The following is a 20,093-nucleotide window of genomic DNA, read 5'->3' as shown; positions in this document are numbered from 1 at the left end:
TAAATCGTTCATCGTTAAAATAAACATCTACTTCCAATCACATGTCTTTACAAATTGCTTATATGCCATGGCACTATTCCAGTATTCCTGATAGATAACTCAGAGCTCTAGATCACCTACATTTAAATTTAAATTAAATAATTCTACATAATGAGTGACAGTAGTTAAAAATATGTTCTATTTATTTTTAATATATTTAATATTTTTATTATTAATATATTTAATACAGTTTCAATCCAGAATTTAAAAAAATATTTTAAAAAACTTAATCAAGAATTTAAATGTTAATATAATAAAGTTTTTCATTCCAGCATTCCAATTAGAAATGCCAAACACAAATTTTAAATAAGACTAGAATAAGGGTATTCCCAAAGCGTCGCTGCAATCTACGTAATTCTGTTAATGTTTCTGACTGCGTATGGCATTTGCGCAATTTGTGCTTCGATTTTTCACTTCGTATAATTACGTTAAGCGCATAATTAAGTTGTCCGACTGCAGGTAATAAATTATGAGCAGGAAAACCCTTTGCCAATATTTTTGAAACCGTTTTCGTATTTTATTTTTAATTTGGCAACCTTTTTGTCAGGCGCAGCTCATTTGATAAAATTGAATTTGATGTGCAAGCGAAATGAAATTAGCAACATTTTTAATATGTTTAATTTCATTTCCAGTAGAACAGAAAAACTCGCCCAACCCCTTTTAAAACGCCAACGATGTATGCTGTAGCCCTTCCTCGTTATATGTAAAATGTCAGCAAAAGAACAGCAACAACAAAAACAATATGGCGACAAAAAATGGGGCTTTGCAGTTGGCGTTCATCCTGCCATGAATTACGGGGCGTCAAACTGTCAAGCACGCTCCCAGTCCAGCGCTTGACAGATGAACTAACGGCCTGGCCACACTAACTGTCTGTGTCAAAGTATGCGTGTGCCTGTGTATATGTGTGGGTGTGCGTTGTTAACTGGCCGCCCACTCCATTTGTGACTATTGCTATTCATAAAAATTGCTCAATTCCGCACGCGTTTGCTATTTTTGTTGCCAGGTTTTGTTTCCCTTTATCATCGCTCCACTGCGACATCGTGAATGACACCAAACATATGCGGGCGCCATGGGCAGCACTCAGTATTCACAATTCAGTGGGTTAAGAGTAACGCACCTCTCCCAGCCCACCTCCGTCGGCTGAGATTTTCATGCAAACAAGTGATATTTTTGTTGACAACTAAAAGCCCCAACAGAGTCAGCAAACAAATAGGCCGAAGCACTAAAACCGGAAATTCATAACGAAGAGCGGGTTACCCATTAAAATCAGAACTCAAATCAGCTGTCTTAAGAGCCTGTATTATGAATCATATATTATTGATTATTATATTTATTGATATTATTATTGAATAATATATTACAATAATAATCTTTGAATTGTTTCATGAACACTTTTTTCAAATATTTTAACATTTTTGTACAACTTCCAAGTTATTTTGAATAAGTGGGCTACCTCCCACCGCCAAATTATGTACTTTCGCGAGCTCGAAAATATGAAATATATTGCCCAGACTCCGATTAAACTTTTGAAATGGGGCACCGCCTTCTCTATTTACATTACTATTCAAGTTATTTGTAAAAAGTTTCGATTTCTCTACAAACAGAGTACTGCCTTACCCACAATTTGTATATTCCCTGCCTACTTGCCTAGCTTACAGGGTAGAAGCATTTACGCTCAACATGCGCTGAAAAAACGCAACGCAGTGCGATCCGATGCGCAGGCAACAAAAACAAATGTGACTTGTGAACGGGTTGAGTGCCAACGAAAGTCCCTTTCCTCTACCACTCCCCACTCTCTTAGCCTACCGCCCTATGTCACTGACAGGCAGCCAAAGTCCCTATCTAAGCCCCAACCCTCTCTCTTGCTGTCTCTCGTCTCTCTGCAAATGGCAGAGTAGCTTAAAAGGCCGCCAGTTGGTTTTTCAAATTATACCTCGAAATTATGCAATTCCATGTGTGTAACTTTGCCTAACAAAAAACATGTTTCGCAATGCTTGCAAAACTGTGCGGCCATAAATAATATTAAGATCAGTTTCGAGTGTTCCAAAAATTAAAAAGGAATAAAAGAGGGCGTTTGCCACATTTGAATTAAATAAACTACAAACGCTGCAGTTTATATAAATTTAATGCAGTTGCTGCACTTGGTAAATAGAATGTATAAGCACATAGAAACCAGTGCAGTCGGGCGCCACTGACTATATCATACCCGCTGTCGGCCAAAAAATAGTGTAGAAAGTATTCACAATCCAATATATTCTGCTTAAGTATGGCCGAAACGGCCATATCTTATCTTATTTATGGATTAGACAATCATTCTGCGTTTTGAAGCTTGCTGATTTGCAAATTCTAAAAGGCTTAGAGTATTGAATTGCTCATATTCTATATGCAATTTTAACTGCTTGTTAAAAATTTTAAGTAACAGCAAACACTCTCTTCAAGTGCGCGTGTAATGCACAGTGCCAGCACGATTGACCAAACGGCCCTTTGGTGTGCCACTCAATCGTTCTTTTATAGGATAAACTTATTATAGGATAAACAGTCCAGCGCAGATAATTTGAAAAGGAAAAGGATCCTTTTTTTGTCGATTTACACACAGTGAGTCGCATGGAAGTCGGCTATGCACGATTCCGCTTCTAAACAAACTTGACCTAAAAATATCCGACGTATATATATTCCTCGTAAACGAGTCTCAAAACTCGGCGTAGTAGGCTTAGTTCATCACATTCGGAAATACTGAAAATACTTAAGAAACAAACGAAATAATTTCTATAATATTTTTTAATAGGACAAAAATATATACTCCGAATCCTAAGCGTTATAAAAGAGAATGGCCAATATTTTACCGTATGAGCCCAATGCGCCGGATCCGAGGCTGGCTAGACTATTGCTGAATCGCTACGTTTTCGCCACCTGGCTCTGCTACCTGACCGAGTATCAACTCTTGACAGTTTTTGTGATCTACCAGCGAATAGAACTCGACAACCCAGTCAACTGGCTGAAGGAGTGGCTGGACCAGATTCTATTTTCCTTTCACACTGTGGCACGCATGCAGGTACTGGGCATCCACATGGTCGCCTACAGCTTGCTACTGGTCCGCCTGCACGAGCAGCTACCCAGTTGCCACAACTGGCGGCGGCAGCGCCTGCAGGAGGAGCTGCTAATTAAGCTCTGTCTGCTGGCAATTCTGATCAGCCAGGGCTACTGGAGCAGCTGGTTTTACCTGAAGTATATAGTCGATCTGAATGCTGACATGGATGTCAGCTTCATCGGGCACTATCTGCGGAGGAACGGCGTCTTTTGTGGGCTCGTCTACTTTCTGACTGAACACTTGCCCTTTGGCAAGGAGGTGTGGCCGCTGCCGCTGATACGACTGGAGAGTGCAACATGGCAGTGGCTGCTCTGCCATCATTTCGATCTAGGTCGTACTCTACCCCGCTCCCTGCTCTACACGATTGGCTTCGCCGCCCTCTTCTGGCCCAACATGAGTGGCGACCATAGTGCCAGCTGCCAGCTGCTCTGCCTATCCAGCTGCATGGTCACGCTGATCACGGTCAAGCTGAATGCCATCAAATGCATCTTTAGCACTGTGATGCACGAGGAACTACCGCTTACTTTTCAGAAGCAGCAGGAGCAGTGGCTATCGCCACAACATACGCAGGATGGAGGACTCCCCATGTGCTTGGCTCTGAGAGTGGATATCCAGCTGCATGGCTTCAGGCTGCAGGCAGCCAGGGACTTTTACATGATCGCGTCCGCGCCCAACGACGAGCTGTGTGAGCTATTCCAACTGCGTGGCATCTTGCACAGAAAGCCCAAAAACTGGAGGGCGTTGCGCAATGTCCTCATGGGCAACATTTCGCAGTTTACGCAGTTGCTGAACGAATGCCTAGCGAGGCCGGCGACTGAAGCGCAGCCTAGGCCTAAGCACCGGAATACGCGCTGCCAGCCCAACGTGCGACACCTTGCGCCACCTGCACCAGCTCCAAATTATTGGAGTAGGCGCTGCGAAAGTGAGGAGCCGGGGCCAGAGCCACAGAAGCCCTCCTTCGTACCTCTTTTTGAGAAACTGGAACAGCAGCTGCGAAACTGTCAACTGTCGAAGCAGGTGCAATGCTTTTACAACTGCTTACCTGTCTATGCCACGCAGCTTATGAGAACGGATAAGGACGACTGCGAGGTGTGCGTGGGCCGGCCTTTGGTATGGTTGATTCCAGGACTCGTCTCTATATGCATACGCTCCTTGACGGAGGACAAACATGGATCGCTGCAGCAGGATCTGGCAATGATCTTCAATGCCCTCATCGGACTGGAAAAGCAGATCGCCAATCTTCTCGCACTGCTGGAACGGCGTCAACAAAAGCCATGCCAAACACTTTGTGTGCTCTCGGAGACGATAAGACTGGCTATGAACAAACTAATCTACCACTTCAACAAGTATCTGAACTTCATTTTAGGGGATGAGCCACTAGTTGACTCTCTAAGAAATCGTAAATAAGTACTTATTCTAATTAGAATTATTTTTACTATTACTGTTTGTTTTTACTTCATGATAGGAAAGAAGATAGCATGGTTTTGAAGATACCGCTTCTTGGAACTAGACTTGATCTTAAGATTTTCAAGTGCTATAACTCATATAGTGCTTATTTAGAATGTCCGTATATATCACACGGATATCGAGTTGATCACTAAAAATGTTTTTTACATTGTATTATGAGACATGGTACATGCATGTGGGCATCTCTTCAGTCTTGAAAACTCTCCAATTATAGTAATACCTATAGTGAGTGCTATACATATGACAAAATGATTCTTTATTTTGACAAATAGTGAATCTGACAGCAATTGAAAAGTAAACTGGGCTCGCAAGCTACAGAAAGTAGTAGTTTTAGTAATGGAAAACTCTCAGTAGAGTCTATTCATATTTGGTCAGTCGAGAGCCCCATCTAGAGGGTAATGCCGGTAGCTTAGGCGTTATGTTCAGTCCGCAGAGGATGCACCTTTTGTTAGACGCCGACGCCTGCACATATGCAACAAGTTTATGCAGCTGCACGCAGGTTGACATTGCGGCTCGGACTCATAAATTTCATCTGGCAGCTCCCAAATCCCGTCATGCTTCCGCCCCAACCAACCCAAGGCCTTGAGAGATAAAAGCTGAAAACTGAAAAAAATCAACTGAACAACAGAGAGCACAAAACGCTGCCACAAGCCGCAAACATGCTGAAAAAAAGAGCCACTGGACATTGCACCAATGTGCGTTGCGGCCGGGTGCGTGGGTAGATGGGGGCGGGGAGTGGAAAGGAGAAGCTCTGCAAGTTCTAAGCACGTGTCAAGTGTGGGCCAAACTTTTAATTTGCACAACGTCCCGACCGGAGCAGCCAGCCCGAAGCCTGACTGACGCTGAGTGACTGTCAGGCTTGTTAGTCCCTTTATAGCCCGGGGTGCGCCTTGCTGTCTGACAATGTCATCAGTTGCAGCTGACGCAGCAGCAGTAGCTGCAGCTACAATGATACCGCCTCCGCCTCCCGCTACAGCACGACCACTACCAATTCTGCCCTCGAGCTACTCCCAGTGGCTATTGCTGCAACAGCTGAAGCTGGGCCAGTTGCAGTTGCAGTTGCTCTCCCTTGTATTATACGAATATACTATCCCAGAAGGGTGCTCGAATACTACTTGTTCAATATAGCTATATCTATGTGTAATTTTTAACTAAATTAAGCCATTACTTAACTTAAAAAGTCAATATCAGGTTAGATAATAGATACATTTGATGAATTATTTGCATGAGAATAATCGTATTGGCTTTTATTTAAATTAATCTGAACTGTACTGAAAAATCAAGTCGTATTAAATGAGAACTTTAACTGTTACTTCAAGCTGAGAGTAAGCAAATGTCGTTGGTATCCGACTTGAAGCGTTTCGCAGAGCAGCGAGGTGCGTCTGTACGTATGTGAGTGCATGTCTGTGTGTGTGTGCCTCAACGGCAGATAAAACGAACTCAGCTCCCACTCTGACACTGTCTCTCCAGTCAGTCGTCAGTCAGTCATTCAGTCAGTCAGTCTACAAATGCGTTGATTCACAGTTGCCTTCGCACCATTCGCACAATTTCATAGCCTACTCATGCGTCATTTGCGCCGGGTGGTGTTAAATCCGTTTGGATTTTTGTTTTGTTGATTGCCGCACGCCTCAATGACATTTCATTTATTATATGGCACTGCCTCCGGTTCTTGTTTGTTTCTCTTTTACTTTCACTATGCATGAATGTATGTGTATTTCGTCAACTCAGCGCGTCCAGCAATTAACTATGCAATACGCTGACCTCACCAGCTGCAACTACAACTCTATTCGAGCACCTGTGATTGTGTCAGAGCCCAGTCCACGGACCAGAAGAATCGAAAGTGCCGCATCATGTTGCTGCTGAGCGACACCTTTGATTTGTTTTGCAAGTTTGTTGTTGTTATATCCGCTACAAAGGAATTTGCATTTCAAATGAATTGCTACGCCCCGGAGAAATATTAAACCAAAGGCAACAAAGAGCGGAAAAAAACAAGTGGAATCACGTTGTAAACTGAACCTGAGCCTGGCCTGCTGAAATATAAATGTTAATCCAGGCAGCGTCGATTGCAGAACGTTCAGCGCTTTTGACAGCATCTACCCGGACAACATCCAGTGTCCAGCGCCCAGCGCCCTTTGCTGCACACAATCCAACGACCAGCCCATTGGCCAGAGCTTGGGCATGGCCGGAATGTCAACGGCTTTTTAATTGATTTTCATTGATTGTGCTGATTGACGCATCAAATGAAGTGACTTCAGGGGTCGAGTTCGGGTACGGGCTTGTTGCTCACAGCTCACAGTCAGCGTCTACTGCTGCAACTGGCCCTGATCCTGCTGCTCCTGACCCTGTTGCCGTATCAGTAGCGGTGCAAACAACACTTTTCCACACACGCACACGCACACACACACGCTCAATGGCTCACACACACAGCAGACATGAATCCGGCAGTAATTAAATTTGTCAGTCACACAAAACGTTGCTGCAGCGCCCAAAGAAGTGGCAAAGTGTACAACGCGCCGTATGCGTGATGCGATTGCATGCAATATCATGAGCATACGTGTGCGACTGTGTTTCTCTGTGTGTGTGAGTGTGGCAAACAATGCCAATCCGCCCCCAAGAGAGCCAGATAAGTAAGCAAGCCATAAGTGCAAGTTAATAGCAGGTTGAGATATGGATATATCGTACACTCAAGGAAATATTGCGTTATACTTTATAATAGTTATATATACAATTTAGCAATGTTTGTAATGCAGAGATATATGAGAATATTTTTCTTCTGTTCTATTAAATAATATAATTTATATTTATAGACACTATATGACAATCACAACTTTATGCATTAAATAAAAAAAGTAAATATACTTTATATCCATAATTGAATGCTCCATTCATAATAGGTTTTAGAAATTTACAAAAAATTAGTATTACATTTTTTATTATATACATACTTATATGTATACTTAATTATTACATATGCATATGTAGCTATTACTTACTCGACGTTGATATTTAACTTGTTTTGTATCGTAAATCAACCTACTATACGATAATATATACCCGCCACAATCGACATACCCCAACGATATATTTCCAGGGGTATATCGAAGCAAATATGAGACAGCGTCCGAATTGAATACTGGCTAACAGATTGTTGTTATTGAACTTTAATTATTGCATTCTCTATTCGTCCCATTTTGCTGCTATTACTCCCACTGTAAGTTAATATGGATACAGTCAAACACCCAAAATACACACAGACAGACAGAGCCAGACAGCGGCTGATAGACAAACAGCTGCACATGCGTCGCTAATGAGCCGCTTTTTAGCACTGGCATCCACTTGGCTGAAATTCGCTTTATGGCCAGGTGCTCCAGTAAGGGTCCATTTGCCCACTCGCTCACTCGGTGGAGATAGCAAACGAGGAAGCGCGTCCAAATATTGCACAATGCTGAAGCCGAAAAATTTGAAATCGGAGACGCAATTTAAAAATCATTAGAAAAACACATTAAGCGTAAAAAATTAATGAGCAGCTTGTGTCAACAGAAGTTCAAGGCAGCCAGCATTAAGCCAGGATATTAGGACATGAGCCAAAATACCTTCAGCTGTGTATTTTATACATACCTCTCTTGGTACGTGTGTGTGTGTGTTTCTCTATGACGCAGAGGCAGTGCAACTAAGGTGCAGCAGAGCGTCTTAGACATTGGATCCTATGCTTAGATTAAACTGAATTGCAAAACAAAAAGTAAGAACGTTGTGATCGGGCGTTACCGACTGCAGAATACTCATTCACATAAGTAAATATACTTTATATCCATAATTGAATGCTCCATTCATAATAGGTTTTAGAAATGTACAAAAAATTAGTATTACATTTTTTATTATATACATACTTATATGTATACTTAATTATTACATATACATATGTAGCTATTACTTACTCGACGTTGATATTTAACTTGTTTTGTATCATAAATCAACCTACTATATGATAATATATACCCGCCACAATCGACATACCCCATCGATATATTTCAAGGGGTATATCGAAGCAAATATGAGACAGCGTCCGAATTGAATACTGGCTAACAGATTGTTGTTATTGAACTTTACCATCAGCAATTTAGTAGCTAAGTTTAGTTCTAATACTGTAGATATTTCAATTCATAGGACAAATTAACAGTATACCAATTTGAATGCTATATCGACTCAGATCGTCGTCCTGATCAAGAATATATATACTTTATGGGGTCTGCGATGATTCCTTCTGCCCGTTACGTACTTTTACACAAAACCATTACACCCTGATTTCCCATTTTCAATGGGTTCAGGGTATAAAAAGAAAAGCCGAAAAAGGAAATAGGTAAAAAAGGAAACTCGTAATAAACGGCAGATGCACCCATCATAGGATGACGACTTCAATGGAGTCGCCGTTGTATTTGAGGCACGCTAATAGGGCTCAATATGGAATATACCACAGCGGAAGGCATGGGCTTACCATAGAAATCCATTGTTGAGGGGGGATGACAAAGTCATCAAAATAGTAAGAAATATATTTTAATTTAATCATTTTTTTTTTTTAATTGTTGAATTTCATGAAATATGCAAAATTATATTTTATTCCATTAAACAATAATTACATGAAATATTGATTGATTATGAAATAAATAGAAATCATCTGAATATATGTTTAAAATTTGAATACTCTAGTTTAAAAGGTGTAGCTGATATAATTAGATTACTGATTTTCGATACAGTTGTTTATCGATAAAAATAAAAGGATGAGTTATCGTTTTTTCGAGATAAATATCGGCGCTGTACACACGGACATTCTAAAAATAGTTCAAGTCTTTAACTCTTATTTCGTAACGCCTTCAAACATACGGACAGACAGACGGACAGGGCTAAATCGACTCAGCTCGTCGCCTTGTTAATTAAATTAACATTATTATTATTATTATTAAGAAGTTACAATTAATATAAAATTAACTCTAACTTAAGGCTAAGCACTGGCAGCAGGGGCCTTCGGCTGCAATTAACATATAATTGTATATTGCATTGGATGTCTTTGGACTCGTTTCTACCTCTACCTCTACCTCCTATGTGAGATAAATTTCTCCACAGTATCAATAGGCTTCAAATACTTGAAGCTTCCAACGCATGTTCAACTACGCCTCTGGCGACAGATTGGGGCCCTGGGCTGCTTGCCAATGTCTACAATGTCGTTTACTTTGCCTAACAATATTTAGTTAGCCAACAAAAGCCAGGCGTACATCCCCGCTCCCTCTTTCAGCCCGCTGGCAAGGGCAGCACGCAACAGTCTGCGGATGAGGCAGGCGAACTTCTTGCCTTGGGCCAAACTCCTCTGGAGAGCCGTCTGTAGTTTTGGTCTAACAACTCATTTGGCACTCATGAGTAGGTCAGGCCGTTAAGGCCCCGCAATCACACAGATATATATACATATATATACATTTATGTGGCGACATATCCTACGAGCTTTTAAACTGGCCGCTAAATCGCAATGCTTGTCACGTTTTAGCCACCGTTGAAAAGTCAGATCAGAGCGAAGAGGTCCGGAGAGCAGGAGGCCAGGAGGCCAGGATGGCGGAGCTACTACAAGTTTTTGTGTGCTTTTGTGCGTGCCTGGCCGGATGTGCCTAGGAGGATATGCGTCTTTGTCGTAATTACCTTGATGCCGCTCGCTGGCGCGCAAATCCCAGACGCTGACAAAGAGCACTACACACATACACACATAGGCTCGCTGTGATTGCGGCTACAACAGGTGTGTGTGCGCTCGTGTGTGTCTGAGTTATATCTGCTTCTAATTGTCGCTAAGTGCCATTGAAATCCTTGGCCATTGCCACTTTGATACTGGGCATTCTGTCATAAATAATAAAGACCGGCAGCGACAATTTAAAGAGCTAACTGAGCGCGGCGGCCACGAGGACCGCATGGTCAAAGTGCTTTTGGTCAGTTGACCACTTAAGCACAATGCTTTTGCATTGTACCTGGCGCGCCCATTTCGGGGTTATTTTCGGCGGGCCATGCACGTTTGCCACCTGCTCGTGCAACGTGGCCTCAACTCAGTGCCGCTCTCTTATGTATTGTATGTGTGGGTGTAAGTGTCTGTGTGTGGCTCCCTTGCCGTGTGGACCATGTGGACTAGCTGAAATGCAGCTAACGAACCGCAATTGCGGTCACATTTCATGAGAGCGCGCACGTCGCCCTCTGGACAGGCACACACAAACACACTCACACACATATATGCGGTGATTCAATTTGCAGGCTGCGACAGGCTTTTAGTGCAAACTTCACCCACACAGCAGCAGCAACACTGGTAGCAACAACAACAACAACAACAACCACGGCGCATCTCCCTGTCAAAATGGACCAAAACTCAACGACTGTCTGTGGATATCATCAAAATTAGCTCGTTTGGCGGGCAAGAAGAGTTTCACAGCACAGTCAAAAGCTGCATGCAACATCCCCACACAGACACACACACACACACACACAGTTTTGCATGTGGCCCACATATAGGGGCTGCTGCATGCCCCATTGAAAGCTGGCATTCAACCGCAACTGCGCTTCAGCGAAAAACTTGCAATAGCAACAGGTTTATGACAGGCCAATTAACTAAACTCTATATTTGCATACACAGGTACCTATACACGTATATATTAGATGCATGTGTGTACATAAATCTCAGTATTTTGCACAGACGTCAGTCGTTTGGCAGGCATTATTTCAAGTTGTGGATTGTTTGATTTTTACACAAAATATAATCAACTTGAAGTATTATTTCTACACTGCACTTTAGATATATGTAACTAGAGAACACTCATAATTAATGACGACTGACTCATTTAGGAATTGAGTTCAAAACTTAAAGTCTTGCCCATATATGAAGCAAATTCACATAATATCTACGTACATATGTAAATCGAAACCTTTTTATATACCTGAACCCATTTTCAATGGGAAATGGGTTTTGTTAAAGGTATATAACAGAAAATATAAGAACTAGAGACTTGAAATTTTTCTTGGGTCCGTGTATATCACGCGGATATCGAGTTTTTCTCCAAAATCGATAACTACTGCAGATATTTTTCTATCGAAAATGCATTTTCCGATTTGCCACGACCCTAGTGGGCGGATCGGGAAAATTTTAACACTCTATAAATTTGAGATATACGCGAATATATGGTCTAGCTTCAATAGCGCCGAATAGACTGCGTTCATACGGACAGACGGACATTGCAAAAAAACGTGAATAAGTATAAAAAATAAATTGCTAAAATATCAATTCCTCGAACGTCATAATCGGGCCGTCTTGACAAGAGCTTTCTTACTAATATCTACTAATAAATTGTGATTATGAGTGTCCTTCTTACTGAACTTATACTCTGTTTAGCGAATTATATGTACAGTCGCTCACAGCTTATTTGACCCAATGTGAAATACAAATTTCATATGCTCATTACTTTATACCCAATACAAATTTTTGAAAAATTCAAACGTAGAATTGTTATTTCAATATTAAATGAATGGAAAACATAACTTTTTTATTCATATTTTAAAAAAATAACAGTAAGAAAATAACAACAAGTAAGAAGGCTCTAGTCGAGACTGCTCGACTAGGAGATACCTTGTACCCTCCATTCTTCACTTTTTTTATGTACACACACATACAGATGCATCCACACGCTTGCATAAGCCCGCGCTCTGCTAACTGCGCAGTAAGCAGCGTCTGCGCTTGGTCTGCGCTGCAGTGTGGGCAATAGTAAGAGAATTTAGTTGATGAATAACTTTTTTTGTAAACATGCAATCTGAATGAAATTTTCTGGGCGTAATCTTATGGTCAAAATGTGTGTACATTCCAAGCACAAGTCGCTAGTACTTGAAATACGTTTTTTGCATATTGGGGGCAAAGGGAGCGTAGTATCCAAAATTTGTTGATTACAAAATGTTTGTATTCATCATATGTACATACACAGTAAATCTGAAGTCTTCACGGCTAATAGTATTCCAATGAGGCTTAAAAAACAAAATCAATTTTCAATCGCGTAAAATGGTACTTTTTTCAGGTTTTGTTTTGATTATTAAATTCGCAATGTGAATTTGAGGTATTTTTACCATTCAAAGTAAGATTTTGTTAAAAAAACACAACATAGCAGCGGGAATTGGTGCTACACCACTTTCAAAATGGAATTCCACGGCGCAAAATTGCAGAGATTGTTAATTGTGTATTGTGTATTTATTTAGTTTCTACTTTGGAGAGCTGACATGTTGTTAAAAATTATTAATGGTATTATTATTATTTACATTACCCATAAGTAGTTCTCATTTTATCTCATGAAATTTCTATTCTATCTAATTAGATTTAACATGTAATATGATGTACTAAATACTGTACTAAATAACTTTTCGTGGGGCGGACAGAGGGACGGACAGGGCCAAATCGACTCAGCTCGTCGCCCTGATCAAGTATATATATACTTTGTGGGGTCTGACACGCCTCCTTCTGCCTGTTACATAGACTTCAACAAAACCCTTATACCTTGATTTCCCATTTTCAATGGGTTCAAATCAAAACTGCAGCCAAAAGTAAAAGCCAAGGCAAAAACAGACATAGCTGAAACTCACTTTCAATTTTAATGCATGCGGCCATTTGATTGTCCACTATTCGAGTCCCCACCTGCTCGTAAGCCAACCTGTCCAGCCTAGTGGGGCGTGGGAGCAGTTGCTTGTTTAGGTACTCGTTACACGAAATGTAATGCCCAATTAAGCCATATTAGATAAAAAAAAAACTAAACTAGTTGCTATATTAAACATTAATGCCAAAGCTGCCAACAATAATTATGCAAATTTCACATCATTCTGTGTGTGTGCAGGGGTGTGCTTGGGTGTGTATATGTGTGTGCGGAGTAGCAAAGACACGAACCTTGACAGCAGCGACACTTACTGGCAAGCAATTTGCAGGCTGCGTCTGCTACGTGCTAAAGGAAATGGCACCTTGCAGCCAACCCATCCCATACACCACTCCCCACCCCACCTTACCATCAGCACAGTCGGCTACGGGCACTCAACCCGCCCACACAAACGTAAGCGCATTTTAATGATCTCATTTATGCTAATCTGCAAACGGTTAAATCTGTGCACGCCACAGCCACAAGGTGGCCTCATGCAGAGCAACAGCAACAACATCAAATACAACAACAACAAGACCATCAACAACACGAAGAGCAAGGTGCCACCGGCTGCTAATGCTAATGAAGTCTAATTGAATTTTGGACACTTGACACGTTGCATAATCTGATCTTTTTAGATATGAGGTCCCGAGCAGACCCCCATGTGCTCAATGGGCGTGGCATCCACAATTTAAAGACTTTAAAAAACTCCTACAATAATAGACTGCTGCAAATAAAAACGAACAAACACAACTGTTTACGTATTCATTTATTACGGCTTTACTAGATACAAATTACGAGTTAAACAAGTAAGGCTCTAGTCGAGACTGCTGATCAAGAATATATATACTTTATGGGGTCTGCGATGATTCCTTCTGCCCGTTACATACTTTTGCACAAAACCATTATACCCTGATTTCCCATTTTCAATAGGTTTCCTTTTACAAAATTCACGTTTTATGTGAGCTTGAAGTTTACGGAATAACTTGTGTTAAATTTAGCTTAATATCAACTATATAAACAATACATAGTCTACCTTGAATATGTCTATATCAGCCGATGACAGCCCAAAAACACTTTCTATATTCTAATTTATAATAATATTTACGGTAAACCCTTCTACATTCTAATTGAGTTAGCTATTTTTCTACATTAAACTCTAACGGCAATCAAATTTTGTAATATATACATACGTATACTATAATATGATGAATAAATAAACAAAAACTAATTCGAATTCACATATTAAATATGTATATTGCCGTTGCGACTGTACAGGTTTCCCCTTCCCTGTGTACCTCTGAGCATGCTTTGATGTGGAACGCTGGAATGAAACGCTCACTCAAAATTTGTCAAACCGAGAACAACCCAAATGCTCCGAGCCCGACGTGTGTCGAGACAACATTTGCGTTTTTGCGGTTGCGGCTGCAACTCAATCCGCCCAGCCTGCCCCTTCGGTTAAAGGGAGAAACAGAGGGGACTGGGGGTGGATGATAAAATTTGCTATGCATTTAACCGCATTGAAATTTTCTCGTAATATTTGATTTGATTTTTAAACAGAAAGCTGCATGTTGAACACTGCCCACTGGCAAAGGGATGGATCGAGATATGCGTCAAGCGATGGCCACTGGACAGTTTTTGGTCTGTCAAGCTTGTGGGTAAGGGGCGTGTTTAAGTATGACCATTGGCATGGGTTGCTTTTGTTAGACTGCCAACGAACCAACAACAAATCAGCATTATTTGACAACGCAGCTAATTTACATGAGTGACCAGAGTTCAGGCAATGACAGCATCGACCAGCAGAGCTTCTGCCCTGCCTCCTGGCAAAGGGAGGAGGAGCAGCCGCTGCCAGTTGAAATGCCTGATGGTTCTGCGGGTGGAAATTGCCAGAGCCATTGAAAAATGTCAACGTCAACTGTGGCATCGACTGCGGCTGCCCATCATGCAAATCGAACTCGAGCAGCACAGCAGCAACAAATTCCAGTTGAGGCGTCATCGCAGAAAAAAAGTTTCAAGCAACTTGCGACTTGACTTTAATTTAATTTAATTACTTCTCATCGTACATTTCGATACTTTATTGCCTTGCGTGTGCGAGCATCGCACTCAACCGCAGCGGCCAGTGCACTGACGGCAGGAAGGAGGGAGCACACATGACGACAGCAGCAGAAGCTGCACACGCAGCAGCGATTGGAGAACTTTTAGTGATCGGCTGAAGGGCGACTCGACACGAATCTCAGCTAAATGGAGAAACGAGACAAATGAATTTGTGTGTCGCTTTGTAAATTGTTTTGCTTTCTTCTTATTATTTATTTATTTTAGTTTGTTTTTTTTTTTTTCTAGTATGTTATTGTTATTCGCATTTCATTTAAGATAACAAGACTGAATTTCGGTATTGAATATCAAGTCACGGCCAAGGCAACTGAGCCAGCCGCTGCATTGGATTTTTCTCTTTCAGTTTTAAAAGCATTTTTAAAACTAAATTGTATATGTATGTACATATGTATATGTACATACATACATATGTATGTATGTATGCAGCACTAAAGCATGAAAAGTCTAGCGTATGTATATATGTATGTACATACATAGGTATGTACGTGTGTCACAACTAGAGTTTATTTGTAAGGAAAAGTAGAGAACCTTTTGCATACTGTTTAAATATTATTATTTATTATTATTACTATTAATTATTTTGAGAATTATTTCATTTATTAGTTAATATATGAATCAATATTTTTTAATTATCTATGAACATATTAATTATTAATTACTATTACCTTAAAGACACTAGAGGGTGCGGTGTGTAAATACACGATGGATGTCGCTTCGTCAATATTATTCACTACCATTATCGACGGACTTGCTCTGCCAAAATAGTTCAAAATCAAAATCGATAACTATTTCCTATTACGTACATATGTATGTATATGCTAATTACTTTAGGAAATTGATAGTATTCAATATAATTGAGAACCTTATCTTTATTTCTTTTTCATTTATCCAAGCCCAATTCGATATGCCGTCCCCTTTAAACGTAGCACATCGAACAATACATGATCCTCTGGGTTATCGGAAAGCTACACAACAGACGCACACATTCATGAGTAGAAGCGGCAGCGAACGACTGCCGTAAGGCTGCTGATGACATTACAGTATTCGCCGGCGAGCGTACATACGTACATATGTATGTATATAGATAGCATAAATAAATTCCGTGTTGATTCATGACGAATCAAGAACAAAAAACGGATCGCGAGAACTCTTCAAGATAAACATAAAATACATACATACATACATACATACATATGTATGTATATAAAAGCAATTCTATATAGCAAACGCTCGCACTCACACAAATGTGCATACATACATATACATACATATGTTTATTTGTATTTGCATTTGCATATACATATATGTACATATGTATGTGCACATTCAGCTCGGATAGATAGCGGTCACGATAACAAGCTGATTCCTATCTAAACTGTAACAGGTGCACAGCAGCGCAGAACAGGCGTCGCATTGTGTTACCGAGATATATTCCATTGATAAGGGGCCCTCGGGAGAGCAAGCACGGTGAGCGCACTGTGAGCAAAGCTCGAGGAGAGCTTCAACGTGATAGCAGGAGAGCTTCGACGCCGACATTGACGGCGACATGGGCATCGACTCTCTGTCGCTCGCGCTCGGCTCGATCTACGCGCGGCTCGAGTTTCAATTTATTCAATTTACCGTTATAACAGCAATTGATGAAATCGCCGACTACGGCAACGGCGACGGCTACGCCATCGGCTACAGCGACAGCGACGACGTCAACGACTACAACAGAAGCAAAAACAAAGACAGAGACAAAAAGAGCAACAAGTCGGCTGATTAATTCGCCATCGGCTTTACGGTGCAGCCGCACCACATCCGCCGTCTCATCCTGGCTACACGAGCTCGCCGTAAGTTTTTCCGATTCGCTCGTGTTCTCTCGCCGTTGTTTGCGTGCCGTTTCAGTTGTTAATGCGCCGCCAACGCCGGTGATCGTCGTTTCAATCGCTCCAATAGCTCCACTTCCAGTCATTGTTACTCTCATCAGCAGCCGTCAACGACCAGTCGTCCGTTATGTGCGTGTGTGCGAGTGAGCACGCCTGTGTTGTTGTTGTTGTCACTGTGTCTGTTATTGTTATTGTTATTAGTGTCATTGTTTCGTGTAAACGCCTTTTGTCTCGGCGCCTATCATGTATCGTAATAATGGGGATAGTTCTTTCTGTTTCATCAACCGCTTGAACGGCACCCCCCTCGATGAAACGCAGCAGCAGGGCGAGCATGAGCCGACATCGGCAATCCTCAACTACTGCAAGCGCAAGGTACATACGTTACTTGGATATAGTGAAACAAAAATATACTAAAATAATCGTGAACAGTGTGCAGTCAAAATAATAAACGCAAATGCGATAATAAATTGAACAAAACGAATATATATACATATATGTATACATACGTATGTGGGTGTGAGTGTGTGTGTGTCATTATGCAAAAGTACACAGCGAAAAATCGTAGGGTTTATTCATAATTACAGTTACATTTAAATTTTATTTGAAAATCCGAATTAGAATTTTATTAACATGTATGCAGAATGCATATACATATGTATTTATCTGGACTCAAATGGGAATTGTGTACACAAAAGTTTGTTATCCGATCCCTTACATATATGTACATATGTATCTTCATATATATATATATATATATATATATATATATATATATATATATATATATATATATATATATATATATATATATATATATATATATATATAAATTCTAGCATTTACAAAATTTTTATACTCATTCACGAAACTGAGATGAGTTTATTGATTTTGTCTATCCGTCTGTTTAACATGTATGTATACCCCTCAATCGCAATACTTACTCTGTAGTCGGTAACGCCTGCTTGCAGGTGCTGAGAGATCTAACTGCCAAATGGTTATAGACACCCGATTTAATAAAGTTGATATTGATGGAGAATATAAAGGCTCTATTAGAGTTTATCAGCCAAACACGCTAATATTTCAAAGGTTTATTATAACTGTATCTAATTAAGGTAATTCTAACATTGCAGTTCCTGCGCCCTTATGTGGCCATCCTGACCATGGTTGGGCTCAATCCCATTTCTACGGACATGAGCACTGTGGGCGCCTGCAGCAGCTACGTCCAGGCCCTGATGGTTTTTTTTGTCCTCCTGGCGGGCTACGTGCTGCGCTACCTGTGTGGCTATCGGTGAGTGCTTCATGTGAGAGATCTGTGTCAGTGCTAACAAAATATCCTTACAGTGGGGATCGCGGCTTTAGCAGCTACCGGGACATCCGACCCGGCGGCTACAGCAACGGAAGCGACGTCTGCGGCTCCGCCTCTGCCAGCAGCACGCCCAACACAATTGGGGAGTTACTCTTCGGCTATGTAGTGCCCAGTGCTCTCAACCTGCTGAGCTTCGTTTCAGCGGTGCTCGTATGCAAGGTGATCGAGCACGAGCAACTTCAGAATCTCATCGAGCGCGTGTTCCTGCTGTCCGCCAAGCCCAAGCGACTCTGCCGCATGCTCTGGCTCTATTTAGGCGTGGCTCTGGCTCTGCTGCTGCTGCTCTTTGGCTACGCCTGCTGCGTGGTGTTCATGCAGCAATCGCATATAATCAAGGTGGACTGGCTGGCCGAGGCGCTGCGCGACTGGGAGCTCTGGCTGCGCCTCGGTCTGCTGAGCACCATTTTGCTGCAGGATCTAGTGGAGATCATTGTGCTGAGCAGCTACTACATTGAATGCTATTTGCTGCGCGTGCATCTGGAGACGCTGTCGCACAAGCTGCTGATGCACTCTATAGATTCGCTGGACTGGATGCGCGAGATCCTGGAGTTCCGCAAGCTGCTCGAGCGCGTGAACCAACACGTCTCCATACCCGTTTGTTTCCTGATCGTCATGAATCTGGCCTACGCATTTGCGGGGCTCGTCTACCTGTTCAAGGACTTTGACTTTCACTACTGTGCCCTGAAGATGGTGCTCCTGAACATCGCGAATGTTATGATATGGCTCTTCCTAGGGCTGCTACCGTTCTTTGTTGCCGGATCCGTGACGCGCGTCTGCCAGAACGCCCAAGCAAACGGACACCAAATCCGGGTCCGTCCCTTTGTATATCACAATACCTCCGCTGAGGATCTCAACTCGACGTTGTTGTTCGCCTCCTCGTTAGACATGTCCGCCAAGCTCTTCCGCATGCCCATCCAGTCCAACTATCTGTGCTTCGCAATACTCGTGGTGACCATCGTGGTCCTCACCCTGGGCATGTGCCTCAATCTAAGCGTCTTGGGCAAATTCTGATACAGTGAACCGTTAGTATATTAATAATTCCAATATCGAATATATCAAATATATTTATAAATGTAATGGAATTTAGCATTAATCATGGTTTACGCGTAGCATAGATTTAAGATTAAACTGTCTTGAACTTAGTTAATTACTTTATTTACAAATTACGCTTGGGCTCATCTCACCTTGTTTCTTATGACTTTTGTTATGCGATTGCTTTTGCTTAAAATTTAACTACTTAAATTCAGTTTCCTTTAAGTTATTATTCATTAAATTTCTTGTTCATTTAGTCTGGGCTGCAAACCCAGTTTCACAAATATAGTTGCTCAAAAATAAAAATAAACTATTTTATAAACGAATGAATAACTGTAAGTATCTTTAACTGGCTTATAAAAAGCTTTGGGCTGTAATCAAAACAAAAAAAATCTTCGTTCAAAGTGTTACAAGACTTTCATGTGACTGCGAAAGCT

General features: G+C 41.4%; 2 protein-coding genes across 2 annotated transcripts; both read left to right on the top strand.

Moving 5' to 3' along the window:
- The first annotated feature begins 2,827 nt into the window (after positions 1–2,827).
- Positions 2,828–4,552, top strand: LOC108652923 (nucleoporin Ndc1). Its single transcript, XM_018103119.2, has one exon. The coding sequence runs from the start codon at positions 2,867–2,869 to the stop codon at positions 4,532–4,534; it is 1,668 nt and encodes a 555-aa protein (XP_017958608.1). The 5' UTR covers positions 2,828–2,866; the 3' UTR covers positions 4,535–4,552.
- Positions 4,553–16,711: 12,159 nt separating this feature from the next.
- GrlHz (Gustatory receptor-like Holozoa) lies at positions 16,712–19,644 on the top strand. The gene is made up of 4 exons (XM_030388069.2): positions 16,712–17,222; positions 17,577–17,630; positions 18,389–18,546; positions 18,600–19,644. Exons 1-4 carry the CDS (start codon positions 17,028–17,030, stop codon positions 19,633–19,635), a joined length of 1,443 nt encoding a protein of 480 aa, XP_030243929.1. The 5' UTR covers positions 16,712–17,027; the 3' UTR covers positions 19,636–19,644.
- The last annotated feature ends 449 nt before the right edge of the window (positions 19,645–20,093 follow it).

This window comes from Drosophila navojoa, chromosome 5, assembly GCF_054131105.1.
Source record: "Drosophila navojoa isolate 15081-1374.11 chromosome 5, UAZ_NAV_1.0, whole genome shotgun sequence".
NCBI classification, from domain to species: Eukaryota; Metazoa; Arthropoda; class Insecta; order Diptera; family Drosophilidae; genus Drosophila; species Drosophila navojoa.
The sequence above is the reverse complement of the archived record's forward strand: the minus strand, read 5'-3'. Positions and strand labels throughout refer to the sequence as shown.

Coding starts and splice junctions, on each gene's coding strand:
- LOC108652923 (XM_018103119.2), top strand. CDS start 2,867: ATGGCCAATATTTTACCGTATGAGCCCAATGCGCCGGATCCGAGGCTG.
- GrlHz (XM_030388069.2), top strand. CDS start 17,028: ATGAAATCGCCGACTACGGCAACGGCGACGGCTACGCCATCGGCTACA. Junction 17,631..18,388: donor TCAACTACTGCAAGCGCAAG/GTACATACGTTA, acceptor CTAACATTGCAG/TTCCTGCGCCCTTATGTGGC. Junction 18,547..18,599: donor CGCTACCTGTGTGGCTATCG/GTGAGTGCTTCA, acceptor ATATCCTTACAG/TGGGGATCGCGGCTTTAGCA.